Raw genomic sequence first — 23,728 nt, 5'->3', positions numbered from 1 at the left:
ACAACAAATAACACACAAGGGAATCCCCATAAGGTTAACTGTTGACCTTTCAGCAGAAACTCTGCAAGCCAGAAGGGACTGGCAGGACATATTTAAAGGGATGAAGGAGAGAAATCTACAACCAAGATTAGTCTACACAGCAAGTATCTCATTCAGATTTGATGGAGAAATAAAAAACTTTACAAACAAGCAAAACTAAGAGAATTCAGCACCACCAAACCAGCTTCACAACAAATGCTAAAGGAAATTCTCTAGGCAGGAAACACAAGAGAAGGAAAAGATCTACACTAGTAAACCCAAAACAATTAAGAAAATGGAAATAGGAACATACATATCGATAATTACTTTAAATGTAAATTGATTAAATGCTCCCACCAAAAGACACAGACTGGCTGAATGTATACCAAAAAAAGATCCATATATAAGCTGTCTACAAGTGACATACTTCAGACGTAGAGACACATACAGATTGAAAGTAAGGGGATGGAAAAAGATATTCCATCAAATGGAAACCAAAAGAAAGCTGGAGTAGCAATTCTCATATCAGACAAAATAGACTTTACAATAAAGAATATTAGAAGAGACAAAGAAGGACACTACATAATGATCAAGGGATCGATCCAAGAAGAACATATATCAATTGTAAATATTTATGCACCCAACATAGGAGCACTTCAATACGTAAGGGAAATACTAACAGCCATAAAAGGAGAAATCGACAGTAACACATTCATAGTAGGGGACTTTCACACCCCACTTTCACCAATGGACAGATTATCCAAAATGAAAATAAATAAGGAAACAGAAGCTTTAAATGATACACTAAACAAGATGGACTTAATTGATATTTTTTTGACATTCCATCCAAAAACAACAAAATACACATTTTTCTCAATTTCTCATGGAACATTCTCTAGGATAGATCATATCTTGGGTCACAATTCAAGCCTTGGTAAATTTAAGAATATTGAAATCATATCAAGTATCTTTTCTGACCACAACGCTATGAGACTAGATATAAATTACAGGAAAAGATCTGTAAAAACTACAAACACATGGAGGCTAAACAATACACTACTTAATAAAGAACTGATCACTGAAGAAATCAAAGAGGAAATCGAAAAATATCTAGAAACAAATGACAATGGAGACACGATGACCTAAAACTGCAGCAAAAGCAGTTCTAAGAGGGAAGTTTATAGCAATACAATCCTACATTAAGAAACAGGAAACATCCCAAATAAACAACCAACTTTGCACCTAAAGCAATTAGAGAAAGAAGAACAAAAAACCCCAAAGTTATCAGAAGGAAAGAAATCATAAAGATCAGATCAGAAATAAATGAAAAAGAAATGAAGGAAATGATAGCAAAGATCCATACAACTAAAAGCTGGTTGCTTGCGAAGATAAACAAAATTGATAAACCATTAGCCAGACTCATCAAGAAAAAATGGGAGAAGACTCAAATAAAAACAGAAATGCAAAAGGAAAAGTAACAACTGACACTGCAGAAATACACAGGATCATAAGAGATTACTACAAGTAACTCTATGCCAATAAAATGGACAACCTGGAAGAAATGGAAAAATTCTTAGAAACGCATGATGTACTGAGTCTGAATCAGCAAGAAATAGAAAATATGAACAGAGCAATCACAAGCACTGAAACTGAAACTGTGATTAAAAATCTTCCAACACAAAAATGCCCAGGACCTGTTGGCTTCACAGGCGAATTCTATGAAACATTTAGAGAAGAGCTAACACCTATCCTTCTCAAACTCTTCCAAAATATAGCAGAGGGAGGAACACTCCCAAACTCATTCTACCAGGCCACCATCACTGTGATACCAAAACCAGACAAGGATGTCACAAAGAAAGAAAACTACAGGTCAATATCACTGATGAACTTAGCTGAAAAAATCCTCAACAAAATACTAGCAAACAGAATCCAACAGCACACTAAAAGGATCATACACCATGATCAAGGGAGGTTTATCCCAGGAATGGAAGCATTCTTAAATATAAGCAAACCAATCAATGTGATACACCATATTAACAAATTGAAGGAGAAAAACCATATGATCATCTCAAAAGATGCAGAGAAAGCTTTTGACAAAATGCAGCACCCATTTATGATAAAAACCCTGCAGAAAGTAGGCATAGAGGGAACTTTCCTCAACATAATAAAGGCCATATAGGACAAACCCTCAGCCAACACTGTCCTCAATGGTGAAAAACTGAAAGCATTTCCACTAAGATCAGGAACAGGACTAGGTTGTCCGCTCTCACCACTCTTATTCAAAATGGTTTTGGAAGTTTTAGCCACAGCAATCAGAGAAGAAAAGGAAATAAAAGGAATCCAAATTGGAAAAGAAGTAAAGCTGTCACTCTTTGCAGATTACATGATACTATACATAGAGAATCATAAAGATGCTACCAGAAAACTACTAGAGCTAATCAATAAATTTGGAAAAGTAGCAGGATAAAAAAGTAATGCACAGAAATATCGGGCATTCCTATAAACTAATGATGAAATGTCTGAAAGTGAAATCAAGAAAACACTCCCATCTACCATTGCAACAAAAAGAATAATATATCTAGGAGTAAACCTACCTAAGGAGACTAAAGACCTGTATGCAGAAAATGATAAGACACTGATTAAAGAAATTAAACATGATACAAATAGATGGAGAGATATACCATTTTCTTGGATTGGAAGAATCAACATTGTGAAAATGACTCTACTATCCAAAGCAATCTACAGATTCAATGTAATCCCTATCAAACTACCACTGGCATTTTTCACAGAACTAGAACAAAAAATTTCACAATTTGTATGGAACACAAAAGACCCCAAATAGCCAAAGCAATCTTGAAAGCAAAAAATGGAGCTGGAGTAATCAGGCTCCCTGACTTCAGACTATACTACAAAGCTACAGTAATCAAGACAGTATGGAACTGGCACAAAAACAGAAAGATAGATCAATGGAACAGGATAGGAAGCCCAGAGGTAAACCCACGCACATTTGGTCACCTTATTTTTGATAAAGGAGGCAGGAATGTACAGTGGAGAAAGGACAGCCTCTTCAATAAGTGGTGCTGGCAAAACTAGACAGGTACATGTAAAAGTATGAGATTAGATCACTCCCTAACACCATACACAAAAATAAGCTCAAAATTGATTAAACACCTTAATGTAAGGCCAGAAACTCTCAAACACTTACAGGAAAACATAGGCAGAACACTCTATGACATAAATCACAGCAAGATCCTTTTTGACCCACCTCCCAGAGTAATGGAAATAAAAACATACAAATAGGACCTAATGAAACTTCAAAGCTTTTGCACAGCAAAGGAAACCATAAACAAGACCAAAAGACAACCCTCAGAATGGGAGAAAATATTTGCAAATGAAGCAACTGACAAAGGATTAATCTCCACAATTTATAAGCAGCTCATGCAGCTAAATATCAAAAAAGCAAACAACCCAATCCAAAAATGGGCAGAAGACCTAAATAGACATTTCTCCAAAGAAGATATACAGGCTGCCAACAAACACATGAAAGAATGCTCAACATCATTAATCATTAGAGAAATGCAAATCAAAACTACAATGAGATATCATCTCACACAAGTCAGAATGGTCATTATCAAAAAATCTAGAAACAATAAATGCTGGAGAGAGTGAGGAGAAAAGGAACACTCTTGCACTGCTGGTGGGAATGTGAATTGGTACAGCCACTATGGAGGAAAGTATGGAGTTTCCTTAAAAATCTGCAAATAGAACTACCATATGACCCAGCAATCCCACTACTGGGCATATACCCTGAGAAAACCATAATTCAAAAAGAGTTATGTACCAAAATGTTCATTGCAGCTCTATTTACACTAGCCTGGAAATGGAAACAACTTACGTGTCCATCATCGGATGAATGGATAAAGAAGATGTGGCACATATATACAATGGAATATTACTCAGCCATAAAAAGAAACGAAATTGAGCTATTTGTAATGAGGTGGATGGACCTAGAGTCTGTCAAAAAGAGTGAAGTAAGTCAGAAAGAGAAAGACAAATACCGTATGCTAACACATATATATGGAATTTAAGAAAAAAAATGTCATGAAGAACCTAGGGGTAAGACAGGAATAAAGACAGAGATCTACTAGAGAATAGACTTGAGGATATGGGGAGGAGGAAGGGTAAGCTGTGAGAAAGTGAGAGAGTGGCATGGACATATATACTCTATGAAATGTAAAATAGATAGCTAGTGGGAAGCAGCCACATAGCACAGGGATATCAGCTCAGTGCTTTGTGACCACCTAGAGGGGTGGGATAGGGAGGGCGGGAAGGAGGGAGATGCAAGAGGGAAGAGATATGGGAACATATGTATATGTATAGCTGATTCACTTTTTTATAAAGCAGAAGCTAACACACCATTGTAAAGCAATTATACTCCAATAAAGATGTAAACACAACAATTATTATTATTTAAATGCAAATGGATTAAATCCTCAATCAAAAAAAAGAAAGATATTCAGTGGCTTAATAGATAAAAAATAAGATCCAACTTTATGCTGTCTACAGGAAACTCACTTTAGATTCAAGGACTCACATAGACTGAAAGTGGACGGGTAGGAAACATAGTCCACACAAATGGTAACAAGAAAACTGGGGTAGCTATACTTATATCAGACAAAATAGACTTTAGGTCAAAAACTGTCTGTATTATTTGTAGTGAGGTGGATGGACACAGAGACTGTCATACAGAGTGAAGTAAGTCAGAAAGAGAAAAACAAATACCATATGCTAATACATATATGAGGAATCTTTAAAAAAAATGGTTCTGAAGAACCTAGTGTCAGGAGAGGAATAAGGATGCAGACGTAGAGAATGGGCTTGAGGACACGGGGAGCGGGAAGGGTAAGCTGGGACGAAGTGAGAGAGTAGCATTGACATATATACACTATCAAATGTAAAATAGATAGCTAGTTGGAAGCAGCTGCATAGCACAGGGAGATCAGCTTGGTGCTTTGTGACCACCTAGAGGGGTGGGATAGGGAGTTTGGGAGGGAGATACAAGATGGAGGGGATATGGGGATATATGTATACATATAGCTGATTCACTCTGTTTTACAGCATAAACTAACACAACAATGTAAAGCAACTATACTCCAATAAAGATGTTAAAAATAAAATAAAATAAAATTCTTAAAATAAAAAACTGTCTCTAGAAATAAAGTCATTATAATGGGAAGTGGGTCAGTTCACCAGGAAGATGAAATAATTATAAATATATATGCACCCAACGTTACATCATCTAAATATATAAAGCAAATATTGACAGATCTGAAAGGCGAAATTGATAGCAATACAATAATAGTGGGACACTTCAATACCCCCACTTTTAATAATGGATAGAACATCTAGACAGAAAATCAATAAAGAAACAGCTGACTTATATAACATTATAGACCAAATGAACCTAACAGACATATACAGAATTTTCACTCAAGAGTGGAAGAAAACACCTTATTCTCAGCAGTACATGGGATATTCTCCAGGATTGATCACATATTAAGTTACAAAACAAGTTTTAACTAATTTAGAAGACTAAAATCATACCGAGTACTTTTTCTGAGCACAGTAGAATGAAATCAGAAATTAATAATAGAAAGAAACCAGGAAAATTGACAAATACATGGATAATACACAATACACACTTGAACAACCATTGGGTCAAAGAGAAATCAAAAGGGAATTTTAAAAATATTGTAAGAAAAACAAACAAAACACAACATACCAAAACTTATGAAAGGTAGTAAAAGCAGTGCTAAATGAGAAGTTCATAGTGATAAATATCTACATTAAAAAAGAAGAAAAATCTCAAATAAAAAACCTACCTTTACACCTCAAGAAATTAGAAAAAGAACAAATTAAGCCCAAAGTTGGCAAAAGGAAGGAAACAATAAGATTAGAGTAGAAATAAATAAAGATTAGAAAAGCAATAAGAAACAGTCTATAAAACTGAGAGTTGGTTTTCTGAAAAGATAAACTCTTATCTAGATTACCTAAGGAAAAATAAAGAGAGAAGACTCAAATAAAATTCGAAATGAAAGAGGACATATGACAATGGCTGCCTCAGAAACAAAAAGGATCATAAAAATCTATTTTGAATTTTATGTCAACAAATGGGATAACCTAGAAGAAATGGATAAATTCCTAGAAATATACAAGCCTCCAAGACTAAAACAAATTGGAAATCCAGAACAGGTCAATAACAAATAAGGAGATTAAAACGGTAATTGAAAACCTCCCAACAAAGGAAAGTCTAGGGCCAGATAGTTTCACAGGTGAATTCTACCAAACATTCAAAGAAGAATTAATATCAATTCTTCTTAAATTCTTCCAAAATAGAAGACAGAACACTTTCACATATATTTTGTGAGACCAGCATCACCTTGATATCAAAGCCAGACAAAGACACCAGAAGAAAACTGCAAGTCAATGTTCCTAATGAACATAGATGCAAAAATCTTCAATAAAATACTAACAAAATGAGTTTAACAGTGAATTAAAAGGATTAAACCCCATGATGAAATGGGATTTTTATTTAAGATGCAAGGATGATCAACGTATGCAAATCACTCAATGTGATTTGTGGTATGGTCTCCTAGTAATGCTTAAGACATGGGTCATGTGTGGTTTTGTTTACACCCCTAGCTGATTTTACTCCTTTGTTGGAGTGTATATGAAAACATTTAGATTCACATGGCCACCAATGTCCTAGTTCTATGATTGTTTTCAAGTTTATATATATAATTAACTCACAATATAATTAACTAATCAAAAGATCTCTTCTGTGTAATACACTTTCAGTGATGTACCCAACAAGGTTGTAGAACATTTCTCTCTTATAAGAATTGGACTTATTTCAAGAAATAGTTCATGTTCTGCATATGTGTGGTTTCACACCACTGTAAAGAAAATATATGCTAGCACATACTCTTTTGTACCAGTTTTATTAAGATACAAGTTATATAAACATTCACCCTTATAAAATTGTTTTAGTATACTCACAGAATTGTGCAACCATTGACACAATCTAGTTTTAGAACATTTCATAATCCCAAAGGAAAGCCCTTACCCATTAGCAGTCACTCTCCATTTCCCCCCAACTTTTCAGCCCTAGGAAAACACTAATGTACTTTCTGTCTCTATAGATTTCCCTATTCTGGATATTTCGTATAGGTGGAATCATACAATATGTGGACTTTTGCTACTGGCTTCCCTTTTATTTTAAAAAGATATCATCATTTTATTTAGGCAACAAATATTTATTGAAAGATTATAATAAGAATACAATGACAATAAACATTTTATTAACATGGTTATTTCCCTTTGAAGACCTCATCATACACAGGCATATGGAGGAGGAAAGATAATTGTGACCAATTATTTTGGAATTAGGCTGTGTGTTTAAAGGAAAAAAAGTATGAATAATCATGAGATGAGCAGTTAGGGGAAATGTGATTACATTCATCCCTATACTTATAAAACTGCATTTATTTGTAACACATTTAAAAATGAATGGTATGCAGTTCTTCCTATCTGATAAATATGGATGGCTACTAGATAACATGAATTTTATAAATTCATGTTTACATATATTTTACATATATATAATTCATATATATATATATATATATAAAACTTGCCTGTTACACAAATAATTTAAATCATCATTTAGAAAACATACAAGAATATTAGACTTCACAAAAATTCACTTCTTATTTTATTCCAGTTAGTGTGACTGGCTTATTTAACTTAGCATAAAGTTTTAAAGTTTCAACCATGTTGTAGTGTATATAAGTACTTTATTCCCTTTTATTGCCAAATAACACTCTATTTAATGTATATACCATATTTTGTTTATCCATTCATCAATTGGTGGACATTTGGCTTGTTTCCACTTTTTAGCTACTATGAATAGTGCTGTTGTGAACATTTGTGCACAAGTTTTTGTGTGCACATACTTTTCATTTCTCTTGATTAGATACCTAATGGTGGAATTGCTGGGTCATAAATTATTTCTAGGTTTAACAATTTAAGGAACTGCCAAACTATTTACCGAAGTGGCTATACCATTTTATGTCTCCATCAGCAGTATAGGAGGGTTCTCTCCACATCCACACCAGCAATTGTTATTCTCCATTTTTTTAATTATAGCTAATCAAAAAGTGAGTGTGAAGTGATGTCTCATTGCAATTTGGATTTGCATTTCCCTGATGACTAATGGTGTTGAACATATTTTATGCACTTGTTGGCCATTTGTAAACCTCCTTTGTAGAAATGTCATTTCAGGTTCTTTTCTCATTTTTAACTAGGTTGTCTATTGAGTTGTAAGAGTTCTTTACATATTCTAGATAAAAGTCCCTTTTTCAGCTATATGATTTGCAAAAATTTTCTCTCCCATCCTCTCTCTCTCCATATTTTATATACATATTCTTTTCACTTTCTCAATGGTGTCCTTTGAAGCACAAAAGTTTATAACTTTGATAAGTCCAACTTAATCTTCTCTTTTTGTGTTTTCATTTTTGGTATTATATCTGGGAAATACTATATACAGGAAATATAGAATACCTAACCCACAGTCATGAAGATTTGCCTTGTGCACATCCTTTATAATAATTTCTCTCCTGTCTTGTATATATCTTTGATATTATGCAATGTGTAACAGTATGGTTTCATAGAGGAATTTTACCAACAGTTTGTTCTCTCTGTACAAATGCTTAGTGGCTAGCTTTACACTGTTCTTACAGCTAGATTTACACAGTTCTTAGCAAAAGGAAGTCTTTTCCTCTGTTTCCTATGATAAGTACATCTTTGAATGATGCTTCTTTGTTTTGGTCTCTTCCCAACTTTTAGAGAAAAAAGTCATCAATTTTATTTCATAAATAATTACTTTGTACTTGTTTTAGAAAAACTCAGTTAGTTTACTTTGAATGTACTCTGAGCATGGCACGAAAGCATCAATAAAATCAATCCATTATTTTCATAATTCTCATAATGGACAACATCCTAAGGATTCGGAGTGAATGCATCACTGGTCCAATGAAATCTAATTTTTAGATATTTACCATTGTAGTTCCTGGTACCTTTTCTCCTTTTTTTAAAAAGCTACTTATGCTACTTTTGCAAAATTATCACATTTCCAGATTTATGTGTCTAAGTGCATAATGACCAATAGTCTATATTTGCTCAAAAAGTATACTAAAAATATACTACTATTTTTTCCTTCTAGATAATAAGGAAGTCTTATTAATAATTAATGTCTCATTATTAATTAACTAATAATGTCTTACCTCTGTCTATAGGAAAAGAGTTGTTTATACTGTTTTCTCTAACTCTTCACTAATTCTTCACCTTTTTATATCTTTATTTTTATTAAATATGTAATACATGTAATACATCAGAAGAAATTTCAACTGATACAGAAATAGAGAAAAACATAAAAGTTATGTTCACTATCCATATTTATATTGTTATGGCTTGTGGTTTTCAGGTTACTCATTGTAGTACTTAGACTATCTTAACAACTCTTTTACATATTATTGACACACTCTTCCACCAATGATTAATTTTTGTTAATTGAAGACCTAAAGCAACCTAATTAGTAACAATAAAATGCAAATTTAACAAATCTAAAGATAAAATGCAAATACTGGAAAATATACTAAGCAAGAGAAAACGAACCATTAACTAGAAATTAAATAAAATAAAATGTCCTTGATGTGCACACATAACCTTTGAGTCTACAATTATTATTAAGACTATAAAGAGATTTCTGTAAAAATATTAATCTAAAATCTCAAATTGGTGAATATGTGAACAAAATTATTTTCTCATATTTTTACTCTAAAACTTCCAAATAGCCTTAAGAGATAACTGGGAGAAAGACCACTCTATGCTCACCCTGAGCAACCTCATCTGTTGATCACCTATATACAAGATTCCAAAATCTTTGTAGAGAGTTCAGACCTCTCATCCAAGCTCCAATATGTAACTGAATGTCCCACAAATATCTCATATTTGGCACATCCAAAACTGAACTCATCATCAATTCACATCCTCCTTTGCTCCACTATACAACTGTCCTTGGGCATATTTTATTGTAATAAACAGAAATTTACTCAAGGTTGATCACATTTCTTCTTTTCATCTCATGAAACCCAACTGTTGCAGAGCATAATAGTTATGGGATTTGGTTTTCTGCTTGAATGATGAGCTTCTCTTCTATCCTAGATTGAGGGACACTAATTGTACAAATTGTGGAGTATTTATTCGTCTCTTCCAGTGAAGGAAAATTCTATTTCCAAGGACTTTGGGAAAAGATGTAAAAAATTAAAAGTTAATGTGTTGTGAAGGACTGGGGACATCAGGCTCTTTCTCATGATCATCAGGCCCTATTATGGGGGAGACATTTTAGAATGAAAGCTTTTATGAATAAAATTCTAAAGAAAAAGTGAGTAGAAAGAGCGGGGCAAAAGACAGATTGAATAGGCTCTGTGTCCTGAAGTTCATATGCCTGGCCATAACCTTGAGTCCCATAAACTATAGTCTGGAAGGTGCTGCAGCTAGTGCGTTGCTATGAAGGGCACTGTGCAAGTGCTCAAAATCTCTTATTAAATGGAGAATTCATACCAGCACCATAGCGTGGAGATGACTCACCTGGTTAGGCCACTTAACCTGAGTGGAAACCTTGCCATATTGTGCCTCAAGGTATTGCAATGAGATAGGCTGGGACCTGGGACCCTTTGCTGCAGTGCTTGCACCTAGACAAATATCTCCTCGAGCAACAGAATACAAGGAAACTGTAAGGGACTAAAAATAACTGCACACATGCGCAGTTGAGGCAAATTATGAGCAACAAGATACAAAAAGACCAAAACCCAACTGCCACTTCCGAGGTGTCGGGGCAAAAGCAGGATACTTCACAAGATCCCTGCAGATAGCACCACCAAAGGGGTGAGCAGACCACCTAAGCCACCCCTCTTGCCTAACCCACGAGTCTGCCCCCTCCCTCACCCCATTTAAGGGACCAGCTTGCCCCCCCTCAGGAATTGAGCAAGGGAACATGTTTCCTGTTCTCACTCCCCCATGCAGCAGCATGAACCTCAATAAAACATTGCCTGAATTTTCTTGTCTGGCCTTATATCAATTTCTATTGATTAAAGAGTCCAGGAACCCTGGTCGGTAACAATACAAAATGAGCACAAGACTTGGGACTTCCTGCCACTTCCTACTACTCATAACGTCCAGGATTTAGGTTGCAGACTATGAGTGTGGTCTAAATATTTAAATATCAGAATATTTTGTCTTGAAAACTTGGAACTGAGTAGAAGGAACTGCTGTAACGTTTGTCAGAATATCTCTCTCTTTCTATTGTCTTCCTGATGCTGAGGTTGAGTACCAGGGGCCATTGATCATTGCACTAGTGTTGTTTTCTTTGTATCCTTTTTTCCAAAAATGGGAAAATAAAAGGTAGACCAAAAAAAGCTATATATTTCTTACATGTCTTGTACTTCACTCATTTAGGTTAACAGATTATGAATAATTTTGTGCCAACATATTTGACAACTAAGGTGAAATGAGATGTCAGTACTACTATAACTCAACATATGAATCCCTAAAAATCAATGCACCATGAAATCATGCATAAAAACTGAAGATCTTATGGGGAAAATGAGATTAGAGGCGCAACACCCAAACACTTCATCAGTGACCCATTACAAAAAGATAGGAACTTAATAAACATGGTAGCACACTTTTAAGAAATATATAAATACTACATACAATACATAGGAAAGTCAACTGAAGTTTCCTTATAGCAGTGGATGTAGGAAGGGTTGCAGCTTGTGCGTCATTGTGAAGTAGTTTTAAGCAGGGTTATCAAAATTTGCAGTCTTTCACAGCCTTAAATCTTAGGTCATATTATTCTTTCTTTCAAATGTAGGCCCTTCAAGAGATGCATATATAATAGATAACTGTTTCATTAAAATTGAAAATGTAATCCAATGTAATCCTTCTTCTTCAATTATCATGTGTTTCACTGCTAGAAATTCTTCTGCAAGTTTTAAATCTGCAATCACATCTTCACCCAAGGCTGAAAGCTTTGGAAATTGCAACAGTGTTTTAAATCACCAAACCATCATTGAAGGAGCCACTTCTGCAGGATCTGACAATTTTCGTTAAAGATCTTTGTGTATAGATAGTGCCTTCTCATTGCATGTGAGAAAGGTTGTTCTTAATTTTTTTTACTGTCTAGTCTTCAATCCATAGATTCATCAATCTTTTCATTTCTTCTATTACTTTAGGTCTCATTACTGATTTTGTATTTCTTGAAGTTTTTCCAGACATAGGTGTTTCCTTTATTTTCACTGTATTGTCTCAGAAGGTCCAAAAATGCATATTTCTTTACACCTACTGCTCAGGAGATATCACATATTCTCACACTTCTTTCAAAATTCTTGGTTACTTCAAACTTCACCTGATATTTAAAGCTTTCCTTTCTCATGCAGTGCTTGGTGTTTTGGGGCCAGAGTGCTTAGACACGTTTAGGATATTGTTTACTTACATAGAAAAATTCACAATTAAAAAATAGTAACAAAACACAATTTTGTAGGTAACACCTGAGTGAACCAAGGTATCTGGTTCCTTCAGGACTTTTCTCAAATGTCACTTTATCAGAAAGCCTTTCCCTAATCTATCTAAATCAATAAATTCCCACCCCATCCCCATACTGTTTTATTTTCCTTCACAGCATTTGGCACTTTGTAACATTTATTTGTTTCTCTTTTCCTCCTAGAATCACAAGCTCCGTGAGGGAAGGCATTACGTTATGTCTGTACTTTGAACAAGTGCCTGGCACGTAGCAGGCGCTTAGTGACATACTCTTAGGCTGTATGAACTTGCCCACGTATTGCAGAGGTAACATGTTCTTTTTGTGACTATACAGTTATTTATTAAGGCAGCCGGACTTGGATTTTAAGTCCTCAACTAGACAAATCACATATGCCTGAAAAAAACGAACATAATGAAAAGTTCTGCACCCAGCAAAGTAACTTTCAAATGGACTATGGAGAATATTCTGAAAGGTGTTATCAGGGATAGCGACAGTCCACCACAGGGTTGAACCGTTTTCCCCAGAGAAACAGGGCCAACTTGTGCAACTTCCTAGAGCCGCACTAGGAAGGCGGAGAAAGGGCGGAGCCAGCTGGCGAGGGGCGGAACTGGGTGGGGCTACTTTGAGCGGTGCCTAGTTGAGCTATTTTGTCCCTTTCCGCTCTCCGTGCGAAGACCTGGGCGGAGAGCGCTACAGCTATGGCGGCCGTTAGGGTAAGTAAAAATTACTTTGCTTAGTTTCTCTGGATGCTGGTAGCCCTCTGATAACTGTAGAAGGGATCCTCCTAACTTCAGAAGGGAGTCCCACAGCAAGAGGCGAGGTGGAGATGGGGTTGCGAGAGAATTGGCAAGGTCAGGGAATCTTTAACGTTTGAAGCCTCAAGACACCTGCTTCTCCTGTTTAGAGTTTCCTCAGCCTGGGACGGTTCTCTCTCCTCAATCCCCTGCTGTTGACTGTTTACACAGCGGCAGGGTGAAAACTGGGAAACAGCTGGGCGAAAATGGCCCGCCAGGCGACGAGCAGCGAACAGACTTGGGTCTTGAGATGAAACAAAGAGAAAAGAATCCTGGGCATTTGTCTGGGTGCACAGGGCGGGGCCTCACGACCCTTTGAAGGACTTTGTTCAAACATTATTTCGGGTGAAATAGACCAGGATAGAGACGTCTCAAGTCTCTCTGCAGTGCCTGGGTTTGTATTCACTGTTGTTACTTTACAGGTTTGAATGACAAACCTAAGTTTCTTTTGAGTTCTGTAATGGGAAAAGGTGCCTTTACTTAGGAATCTGTGTACAGGAAGTGACACATGTGGCTGCTAGCTGCAGTTCCCTAAGTAGGTTTCAGTAACAGTAGTCGACAAATATCTATGAGTAGACAAATACCTACGGGTAGATATTTGTAGCGGGTTTTAAGTGTAAAATGCACTGCTTGCAGGAGATACAAATATGAATAATTCAGGCTCAGTATCCGTCTTGATTCGCCATTCTCACTCCATTTCTGCTTTCAGAATTTATTTGAATTATCACAACACCCTTCTAACTGGACTCGCTGCCTCTAGCCTGGCTCTCATGGAATTAATTTCCCCCTGCACTGCCAGAGTACTAAAATGTAAATCTGATTATGCCCTTCCACTACTTAAAAATCTTTATTGGCACTCCATCATCTGCCCTCTAGGGTCAGGTCAGGCTCCTATGTCTGGAAGAGCCGACTCTGCTTTGGCTTTCCAGCTTCATTTCCTGTCTCTCAGGAACTCTCCTAATATCTGTACTCCAAGCCTTTTTTCCCTGCTCTTTCTCTGGGCCTGAAGTGCCATTTCCCATCCTCATCTAGTTAGTTCCTATTCATATTTCACTCGTTCATTTAACAGGGATTTGTGTACTGCCTCCCCGTATGCTAAATACAAAATGCCTTTTCCAAGATAGTGTCCCAGATCTCCCCAGTCTGATTAAATAACTCCTCTTTGTGCTCGAGAGGATTCTGGGCATACTTTTACCATAGGACTTATCATACTGTAAATAGTAGACTATTTACTTGTGTATTCTATCCTCCTAAACTATAAGCTACTTGAGGACAGTAATTATAATATGTTATTTTTTGTATCCTTAGTACCTAGCACATATATGAGCTATATTAGGGACTCAATAAATTCTACATGAATAAATAAGTGCCAGGCAATGGACATAAAATATATTAAATTAAGTAGTGGAGATGTATCATATAACAAATGATTGTCATTCAGAGTAGAGGAAGTGCCTTGTTCTCAGGAGAAGTACAAAGTGATCTGAGGGTTCAGAAGAGAGAGTTCACACTTGGTTGAAGAGAATAAAGAAAGACATCATGGAGGGAGTGCAGAGAGAGAAGGAATGGTCAGTGGTTAAAAAGAAGACCTGAATAGTGTGTTGTCACTGAAGCCTAGAGAACGAGCGAGTTGAACAGTAGAAGGAGCGAGTTGAACAGTCTTTTGATTTGGCTATTAATAAGTCACTGGTAGCTGCCATTTATTAAGTGCTTACTGCAAGGCCAGGCACCATGCTAAAATACTTTGCATATGTTATTTCACTTAATTCTCAAGACAACTTTATGTTGTAGATGATAATGATCACCATTTTACAAATGAAAAACTAAGGTTTAGAAAATTCAATTAAATTGCCCAAAGTCACAATGCTAATAAGAGCTGAAGTGAGGTAAAGTGGTAGAGTGAGAACCTAGATTGTAAGGGGTTAGGGAAAGGATAAGGGGTGGGAAACTGGCATTCATTTAGCACCTTCTTTGACCACCTGCTTTACATGTATTATTTCAGTTTAATCTTCTTGATGACCCTAAGAAATGGGTAGTATCCCCATTTTACATATGGAAAAACTGAGGTTTAGAAAAAGTGCTTGCTCCGGGTTATCCAAGTGGAAGAACCAGGTTCAAACACAGATATATTTGGCTTCAAAGTCCCTGATCTTTCCACTACTCCTTGCCTCCTCTGGAAGGGAGGTGTACATTACTCTTTAGAGAAATGTTGCAGCAAAAGGTACGGAAGAAATCTTGAGTTGGGGGTAGCAAATTCCAGGAAAGTTTCTTTTCATTTAAAAAAGTAGGAGACTATATGCCAATTAAATCTCAATAAAACTGGTGAAAAAAAAAATTCAGGAGACCTGAGCAGGTTTGGAGACAAGTGGAAATATGCCAAGAACTGGTAAGAATTAATAATAGTGATCACAGCTATTATGCTATTGAATATTTACTGTGCTAGGCATTTTGCTAAGCATGTTATGTGAATTTTCGCATTTATGCTTCACAGTGACCCTATATCTAGGTACTGTTATTACCAGCATTTTAAAGGTAAAGAAACTGAAGCTTAGAAAGGTTGAGTAACTTTCCCACAGTCACTCAGTCATAAGTGGTAGATCTGGATCTGAAATCGCTATGGTCTGAGTTCGAATCGTGGGGCTTAAGCTTGAGGAAGCATCTGTGAGGCCTAGGTACAAAAATGCTGATCTGTGTTAATTTTGAAGCCCCAGAGATTAATAACAAGGAATAAGGTAGAAAGGAGTCCTGAAAGTTGGTAGATAACTCTGAAAATAGTTTACATACATTTTGAGAGATAAGAACTTTTTGAGCAAATGTGATGGTGGAACACTGATGTGGAATTAGCCTTGAGAACAAGTACTGTACTGATCTCTCCTCCTGACCTCCTGAATCAGAGAGAATGGCTGGATGACTGGCTTTCATTTAAAAGGATTGGGAGGAATGTAGTGTCAAAAGCTAGATTTCATTAATGCCAGAGATTGAGTGAATTTGAGGAAAATTTTCATCCTAAAAGATACTTGTTTCTAATAGAATACTTAATATTGAAATATGGCTACCATGTATTGAGTATTTCCTATGTGTCAGACACTGTATTACGCTGTTGATGCACATTATTTCATTTAATTCTCTCAAAAAGTTTTCTGTGGTAGATAGTTTTATTGGCTTAAAGAACAGGAGTAAAGCAGTAAGGAAAACAAAGCTGAAATAGGAGGTTGTAGTCAGAGAAAAGCTTGTTGAGTTTATGATTTTAGCTATTAACAAGTTCTGGGAAATGGTAAATTCAGGGTATACTCATGGAGTGGGTAACTGCAGTGGAGTGAATATGAAGGTCTAAAAAGGTGAGGTCAAAGAAGAGTGAGGTGAGGCTTTTGAGTGGTTCAGCCATATGGACGTTAAAGTCACTCAGAGTTATGGCAGGATTTAGAGTATAGAAGAAGACTATTAACCAGTATCCTAAATCTTCAATGCGATGAAGTGACCAGGAGGCAGGTGCTAAGGATGAATAGATGGGTGGTGTAAGTCTCAAAGGAGAATTGCTTTTCTTTCCTTTATGAAAACTTTCTTCAGTTGAAGTATAGCATACATACAGTTAAGTACACAAATCATAAGCAGCTTGGTAAAGTTTCAAAAATGATCATACTTGTTCACCCAGCAGCCAAATTAAAAAAAAAAAAAATTACCAGCAGCCCCGAAGCCCTCCCCTTTGCTCCTTCTCCACCATAAATTAATTAGCCTATTTTTAACTTTATGTAAATGGAATAAGGCAGTATTTACTCTGTTATGTCTGGCTTCTTTCACCCAACATTGTTTTTGAGATTCAGCCGTTACACATGTATGCTAGTTCATTCATTCTTATTGCTCTGTGATATTCTAGAGGGTGAATATATCATGAGTTATTTATCCATTCTGCTGTTAATGGACATTTGAATTATTTTCAGTTTTGAGCTATTACAAATAATGCTCCCATCAACATTCTTGTATATGTCTTTTGGCGCACATAAGTACACATTGCTGTTGAGTATATACCTAGGAGTGGGATCGCCAGGTCATAGGGCATGCAGCTTTGGTAGCTACTGCCAAATAGTTTTCCAAAGTGGTTGTACCAATTTACATTCTCATTCATGAGGGTTCCAGTTGTTCCACTTTCTCACTAACAAGAACAGATATTTTTACCTAAGGCTGGGGAAGTAATGGCTTAGAAGCAGCATTGGCAATCAGAAGAAGACAAACTCTACCTCCTATACCTGAGACACTTTGAATAGCCTCCACTTGAGAGTTACAAGGGAAGCAGTGACCTCAGGGGACAGTCATGTTTCATTTCAGGCAAGGAGAGAAGAGGGTAGACACAATGGAAGGGCTTTTGGAGTTTGGTGGAGTAGCAGGAACTTTGGTCAGTGAAGAGAAAATACAGATCACTGTAGAAATTAGAATACAGGAGATGATACATGACTCTGGATTGTGTTTTGGGACTTGAGTCAAGGATGATGGGGATGGGAAGGAACATGGATGCCATAGACCTAAAGGTTTCAAAATCCTTGATAATACCAGCCTTCGTGTCAACTTTAGTCTTTGTCTCTTTCCTCTTTTGTTTCATGTGACTGATATCAGAAAGTAGTTGGAACCTAACAAATGAAGTTCATTCTTGGGAAGACGGTTGGTTATCTCCAGCAAAATCAGTTTTTCACTTTCCACTCAGCATTGTTGAGCATCTGTATTTTCAGTGCAACTTTGAAAGTATGCTTTGAAATCCTTAACCATACTTGGTATAGGTTCCAGGATGTTGCTTTATGCCATGGAGTGAAAATGATCTGTGCCTTGCCTCCTACCACACCTATATGACTGAGCTATTCCCTGTGATGCCATCCTCACAGGTGGCTGTTAGGTGTTCTGTGAACCTCATTTAATATGGAAATTAAAAATTGCTTGACATGGACCCTAAAATGTTTGCATAATGGGCGCATGTAAGTCAGTATTTCCTGATCTTAGCTGTGCATTAGAATCATCTGGGCAGCTTAGAAAAGGTACTGTTGCCTGAGCCCCGCCCCAGATGGGGCATTTTAATATTTTAAAAGCCCACGAGTGATTCTGATGTGTTGCTAGGTTCGAGAACCACTGATTTAGGCGAGAATTTGTGGCTTTTATACAGGTTAGAGAAGAAAGGGTATTAGGCTTTTCAGGTTATGAAGAACAGAGGCAAGTTCAAGTCATCTTAAGTGGTAGTTTATTGGAAAGTTGCATAAGTTAGGAAGAAAGCCTAGGAAACTGTCTCAGCAGCTAAACAAATCTCAAGAAGAACCGTTCAGGATACCATAGCAACTCTGGTAGTTACCATTCTCATGACTTCTGCTTCTGCTAACTCTATATGTTTCATATCCAGACTTCCCTAGAGAGAAGATCTGATCAGGTTGGCTAGTCACTAACCACTGCAAAATACCCTTCTTAGGCAGAAATTGTACATCGGGCCCCTTTGTAAGGCAGTCTCTTGTTGGCTGCCTTTGGCTCAGATACCAATCCCTGGTCCAGTCAATTTTGGCCAGTGCATCAGTCCTGTAGTTAACAGCATAGTGACCTATGTTAGAAATCACAGAAGGGAGCAATATAGTTGTCAGATGCTCTAAGACTTCTTAGAAGGGACAAGGCAATGGATGGATACTTTTGGAGTTCATGGTCTGGTACAATTTACTTTTGAATACTTTCCAGAAGTGATACAGTTGTTGAAAATATGGTAGGATATATTTAGAGTTGTTATTAAAAGCTAACTTATTAAGATCTTGTAATTTAAATTGGGAAATTGGTTGCCCAGGGATAAAAATACACTGAGACAACCAGTGTAAGTAGCAATCTGTGGTGGATAATAAAATTTGCTTAGTATAATTTGAACATATTCAGGGAAAATGTAACCCACTTCTGTAATCTCTCCTGAGTTATATAGACTTGATGGATATTAGTACTCTAAGCTAAGGCATGAGTTGCATACTTAATGTAGATTTGGCCTGGCTGTTTTTGGATCTTTTCTCTCAGTCATTCTGAAACTTAATAGGGACTTCTCATATCACTAGGCTAACTGCTACTGTCATATCCCCTCAGCCTGGCTCTATAGTTCACCTCATTCATTCATACATCCAAATTCCTATTCGATATCTTTAGGTGCATCAAATTCAACATGTGCAAAATTCCTTTATCTTTACCACATTTGATTTTTCTGCTGTATTCCATCATTTTAAAGAATCGTCTACATCCATACTGTTAACAAGTCTTGTGAATACTTTATATTTTCATACATTCTTCTTATTTTATACATTCTTTCAAAAAAATCTTAATGCCTATAATGTGCAGGAGATGGTGATAAACATTGGGGATACAAAGATCAACAAGATAAGAACAAGAGGTATATAGAAGAGAAAACACTAAAACTAATAAGCACATGAAGAGATGCTCAAAATAATTAACAGATAACTACATATTAGAACAATGAGATAACATTTCATTAAGCTAGAGGAAAATAGAATGCTGGTTAAGTCCAAATGTTGTTAGGGATATTGGAATGTAAGCGCCCCCATGGACTGCTGGTGGGAGTATTGGCAGGTACAGCCACTGTGGAGATCAATCTGATATTATTTAGTGAAATTAAATATATACTCATGTCCTATGGCATGACAATTCTGTTCTTGAGTGTATATCACAAAGATATACAAGTTCATGAGGGCACTTATAGGAGGATATTCATCGCAGTGTTTTTTTATGGTGATGGGGAGTTTGAGGCAATATAGGTGTCCATCACTGACAGGGATAGGTGAAATGTGGTGGATGTACATCATGTAGTACTATATAGCAGCTAGAAGAAATGGGTTATATGTACACATAGGAACACAGATGGATATAAAAGGCTATGTTTTATGAAAATAGGATAAGAAACAAAACAACTGTAATACACCATTTATTTTGTGAAAACAGTAAGAAAAAATGAGATGTGTAACAAAATTAAAAATACATGTACACATTAATACAATATGCATTTTGTAAAAATTCAAACAAAAAGATAATCATTAAATATTTGAAAATAGCTACCTATGGTGGATGAATTAGAGTGAAATTTGGCAATTAAAGGAAATGAATGAATTAATCAATCAGTTATAAAGGAGGGAGGGCAAAGAAGAACAAGACCAAAGTACTGTCCTCAAGGAATGGACTCTAGTGGGTGAAACTGATAAGTAAACACAAGTTGTATTCAAAATAAAAGGTATCTAAAAGTTACTATGGGAGAAAAGAGGAAGAAGTAGTTTAAATGCCTACAGAACATAAGGCTGCTTCATAATATTTGTTCATTTTAGTTCATTCATTTAGTTCTTCAACAAGTATGTATTAAGCACCTACCATGGGTTAAGAACTGCTACTTGCCATGTGGTGGTAGATTGTATTTTTTATTTCAAATATTTGCTTTCTCTTCCTGTGAGAGGATTATACACCCCTGCCTAGATTTCTTATTCTTTCCCTCTACCTCAAGAATGACTAGTATTACTTTACTAGGTAAATAATTTTATAATTTGTTTTTGGCATATTTTGGTACTGATCAAAATATGGTTAAAGCAAAATATTTACTCTACCTTAGTCTAATTGAAACACAAGTCCTTCTGTTTATCATGAAAGAGCCAGTAGAGTTAAACAGAACTTAATTTTGTAAGCAGAGAAAATACCGTTATATCCATTCACTCATCTGGACTAATGGAAGGAAAGGAACAGCATAAATAATTGAAAACCAATATTTGCACTTAACTTTGGGATGTATTTTTATACTTATATTTCTGCCTATAGCAAAACCTGAAATTTTGGGCCCCTGTGACAAAATTCACAATAGAGCTCTTGTGACAGAAATTCACAGAGCCATGTAACTGGCAGGGACAATTCATCCTCCCATTGAATTGTCTTGGCACATTTGTCAAGAACTAATTGACCCTAAATGTAAGGTTTATTTTTGGACTCTCAATTAATTCTATTCCATTGATCTATATTTCTGTCTTTATGCCAGTATTGCACTGTCTTCATTGCTGTAGCTTTTTATTAAGTTTGAAATGGGAAAATGTGAGTGCTCTAACTTGGTCCTTTTTTTAGTATAATTTATTGTGAAATAATTTCACATTTACAGAAAAGTTGCAAGAAGAGTACAAAGAACTCATCTCCTTAAATCAGATTCTACAGTTGTTAACTTTTGACATTTTCTCCCTTTCTCCTCTATTATAATTATTCCTTTTCTGATCAGTCTGAGAGCAAGTTGCAGACATGTTGCTATTTCACCCCTAAATATTTCACTGTGTATTTCCTCAAAAAGAAGTATACGGTTCTATAACCTTTGTGCAAGCCTCCCAATCAGGATGTTAACACTGATACAACACTATCATCCAATCCACAGATGCCATTCAAATTTCACCCACTGCACAATGTCTCCTTTTCCTTTCTAGGCCAGGATCCAAATCTAGGATCATGCATTATGTTTCCTTATCATATCTCTTTGATCTGCTTAATCTGGAATATTTCCTTACTCTTTCTTGTCTTTCATTAGTGACCTTGACAGGATTTTTTCTTCCAGTTTTATTGAGATATAATTGGCATACAGCACTGCATAAGTTTAAGTTGTACAGAATGATTTGACTTACATCATGAAATGATTATCACAGTAAGTTTAGTGAACACCTATCATCTCATTTAGATACAAAATTAAAGAAATAGAAAAAAAATTTTTCCTTTGATGAGAATACCAATTTTGATCTTTTTTCTCAAGATGTTTGACTTTTCTAGGTTCCTTGCATTTCCATATGAATATTAGAAACAGCTTGCCAATTTAAAAAAAGGGCATCTGGAATTTTGATAATAACTCTCTTGAATCAGTAGATCACTTTGGGGTGTATTGCTATCTTGACAATGCTAAACAATGCTAAGTCTAACAATCCATGAACTTGGGATGTCTTTCAATTGATTTAGGTCTTTGATGTTGTTCGACAATATTTTGTAGTTTTCAGTCTAAAAGTCTTACACTTATTTTGCAAGTCTTGCAAGACTTGCAAATTTAGCCTTGCATTACATTTATTCCTATTTTATTCTTCTTAATGTTCTTGTTAATGAAATTGTTTTTGTAATTTCATTTTCAGAGTATTCCTTACTGGCAAATAGGAATAAAATATATTTTGGTATATTGATTTATATCCTGTGTACCTTGCAACATTGCTGAATTCGTTTATTAGCTTGAATAGTTGAGTGCACGCATGTACGTGTGTGTGAGTGAGTGTATTCCTTAGGATTTTCTACATACAAGATCATGTCATATGTAAATAGAGGTAGTTTTACTTCTTTTCTAAACTGCATGCCTTTTATTTCTTTTTATTGTCTAATTGCCCTGACTGGAACGTCCAGTACAATGTTGAATAGAAGTAGTGACAACGGACATTCTGTTCTTGTTCCTGATCATAGGGGGAAAGCTTTCAGCTATTCATCATGAAATATGTTAGCTGTGGGATTTTTTGTAGGCCCCCTTCACCAGGTTAAGGAAGTTCTTTTCTATTCCTAGTTTGTTGAGAGTTTTTTTTTTTTAAAACATGGAAGAGTACTAGTATTTGTCAAATGCTTTTTCTATGTCTACTGATATGGTCATGTATGTATTGTCCATTATTTTATTAATATGGTATATTACATTGATTAATTTTCGTATGTTAGACTAACCTTGCATTCTTGATATGTTAATATATCCCACTTGGTCAATACATAGTTATTTTTATATGTGTCTTTATTCAGTTTCTATTATTTCATTGAGTATTTTTAATCTATATCTATAAACAGTATTGGTCTGTAGTTTTCTTATGACGTCTTTGGTTTTGGTGCCAGGGCAGTACTAGCCTTATAGAATGAGAGGGGAAGTGTTGCCTCCTCTGCTATTTTTTGGAAAAAGTTTTTGAAAGATTAGTTTTAATTCTTCTTTAAACTTTAGGTGGAATTTACCCATGAAGCAGTCTGTGCCTGGGCTTTCCTTATAGGAAGATTTTTGATTATTAATTAAATCTCTTTACTGGTTACATATTCAGATTTTCCATTCTTCTTTCATCCTTTTGGTAATTTGTGTCTTTCTAGGAATTTGTTCATTTCTTCCAAGTTATCTAATTTTTTGCTGTATAGTTGTTCATAGTATTAACTTAAAATGTTTTTTATTTCTGTAAGGTCAGTATGTGATATCCTCTCTTTCATTACTAATTTTCATAATTTGAGC

The 23,728-nt window shown here is 35.7% G+C and overlaps 1 protein-coding gene across 2 annotated transcripts in view; it reads left to right on the top strand.

Annotated features, from left to right (window-relative positions):
* The first annotated feature begins 13,297 nt into the window (after nt 1-13,297).
* Nucleotides 13,298-23,728, top strand: part of APOOL (apolipoprotein O like) — a 116,646-nt gene continuing 106,215 nt past the window's right edge. The window contains exon 1 of one of the 2 annotated variants that reach the window (XM_033849415.2): nt 13,298-13,395. In XM_033849415.2, coding sequence (XP_033705306.1) covers nt 13,381-13,395 — 15 coding nt within the window. In that variant the 5' untranslated portion in view covers nt 13,298-13,380. The remainder of the gene's footprint in view (nt 13,396-23,728) is intronic. The other variant, XM_033849414.2, reaches the window with a different exon arrangement.

This window comes from Tursiops truncatus, chromosome X (assembly GCF_011762595.2).
Source record: "Tursiops truncatus isolate mTurTru1 chromosome X, mTurTru1.mat.Y, whole genome shotgun sequence".
NCBI classification, from domain to species: Eukaryota; Metazoa; Chordata; class Mammalia; order Artiodactyla; family Delphinidae; genus Tursiops; species Tursiops truncatus.
Note: the sequence above shows the minus strand (reverse complement) of the source record. Positions and strands in the feature narration are given on the sequence as shown.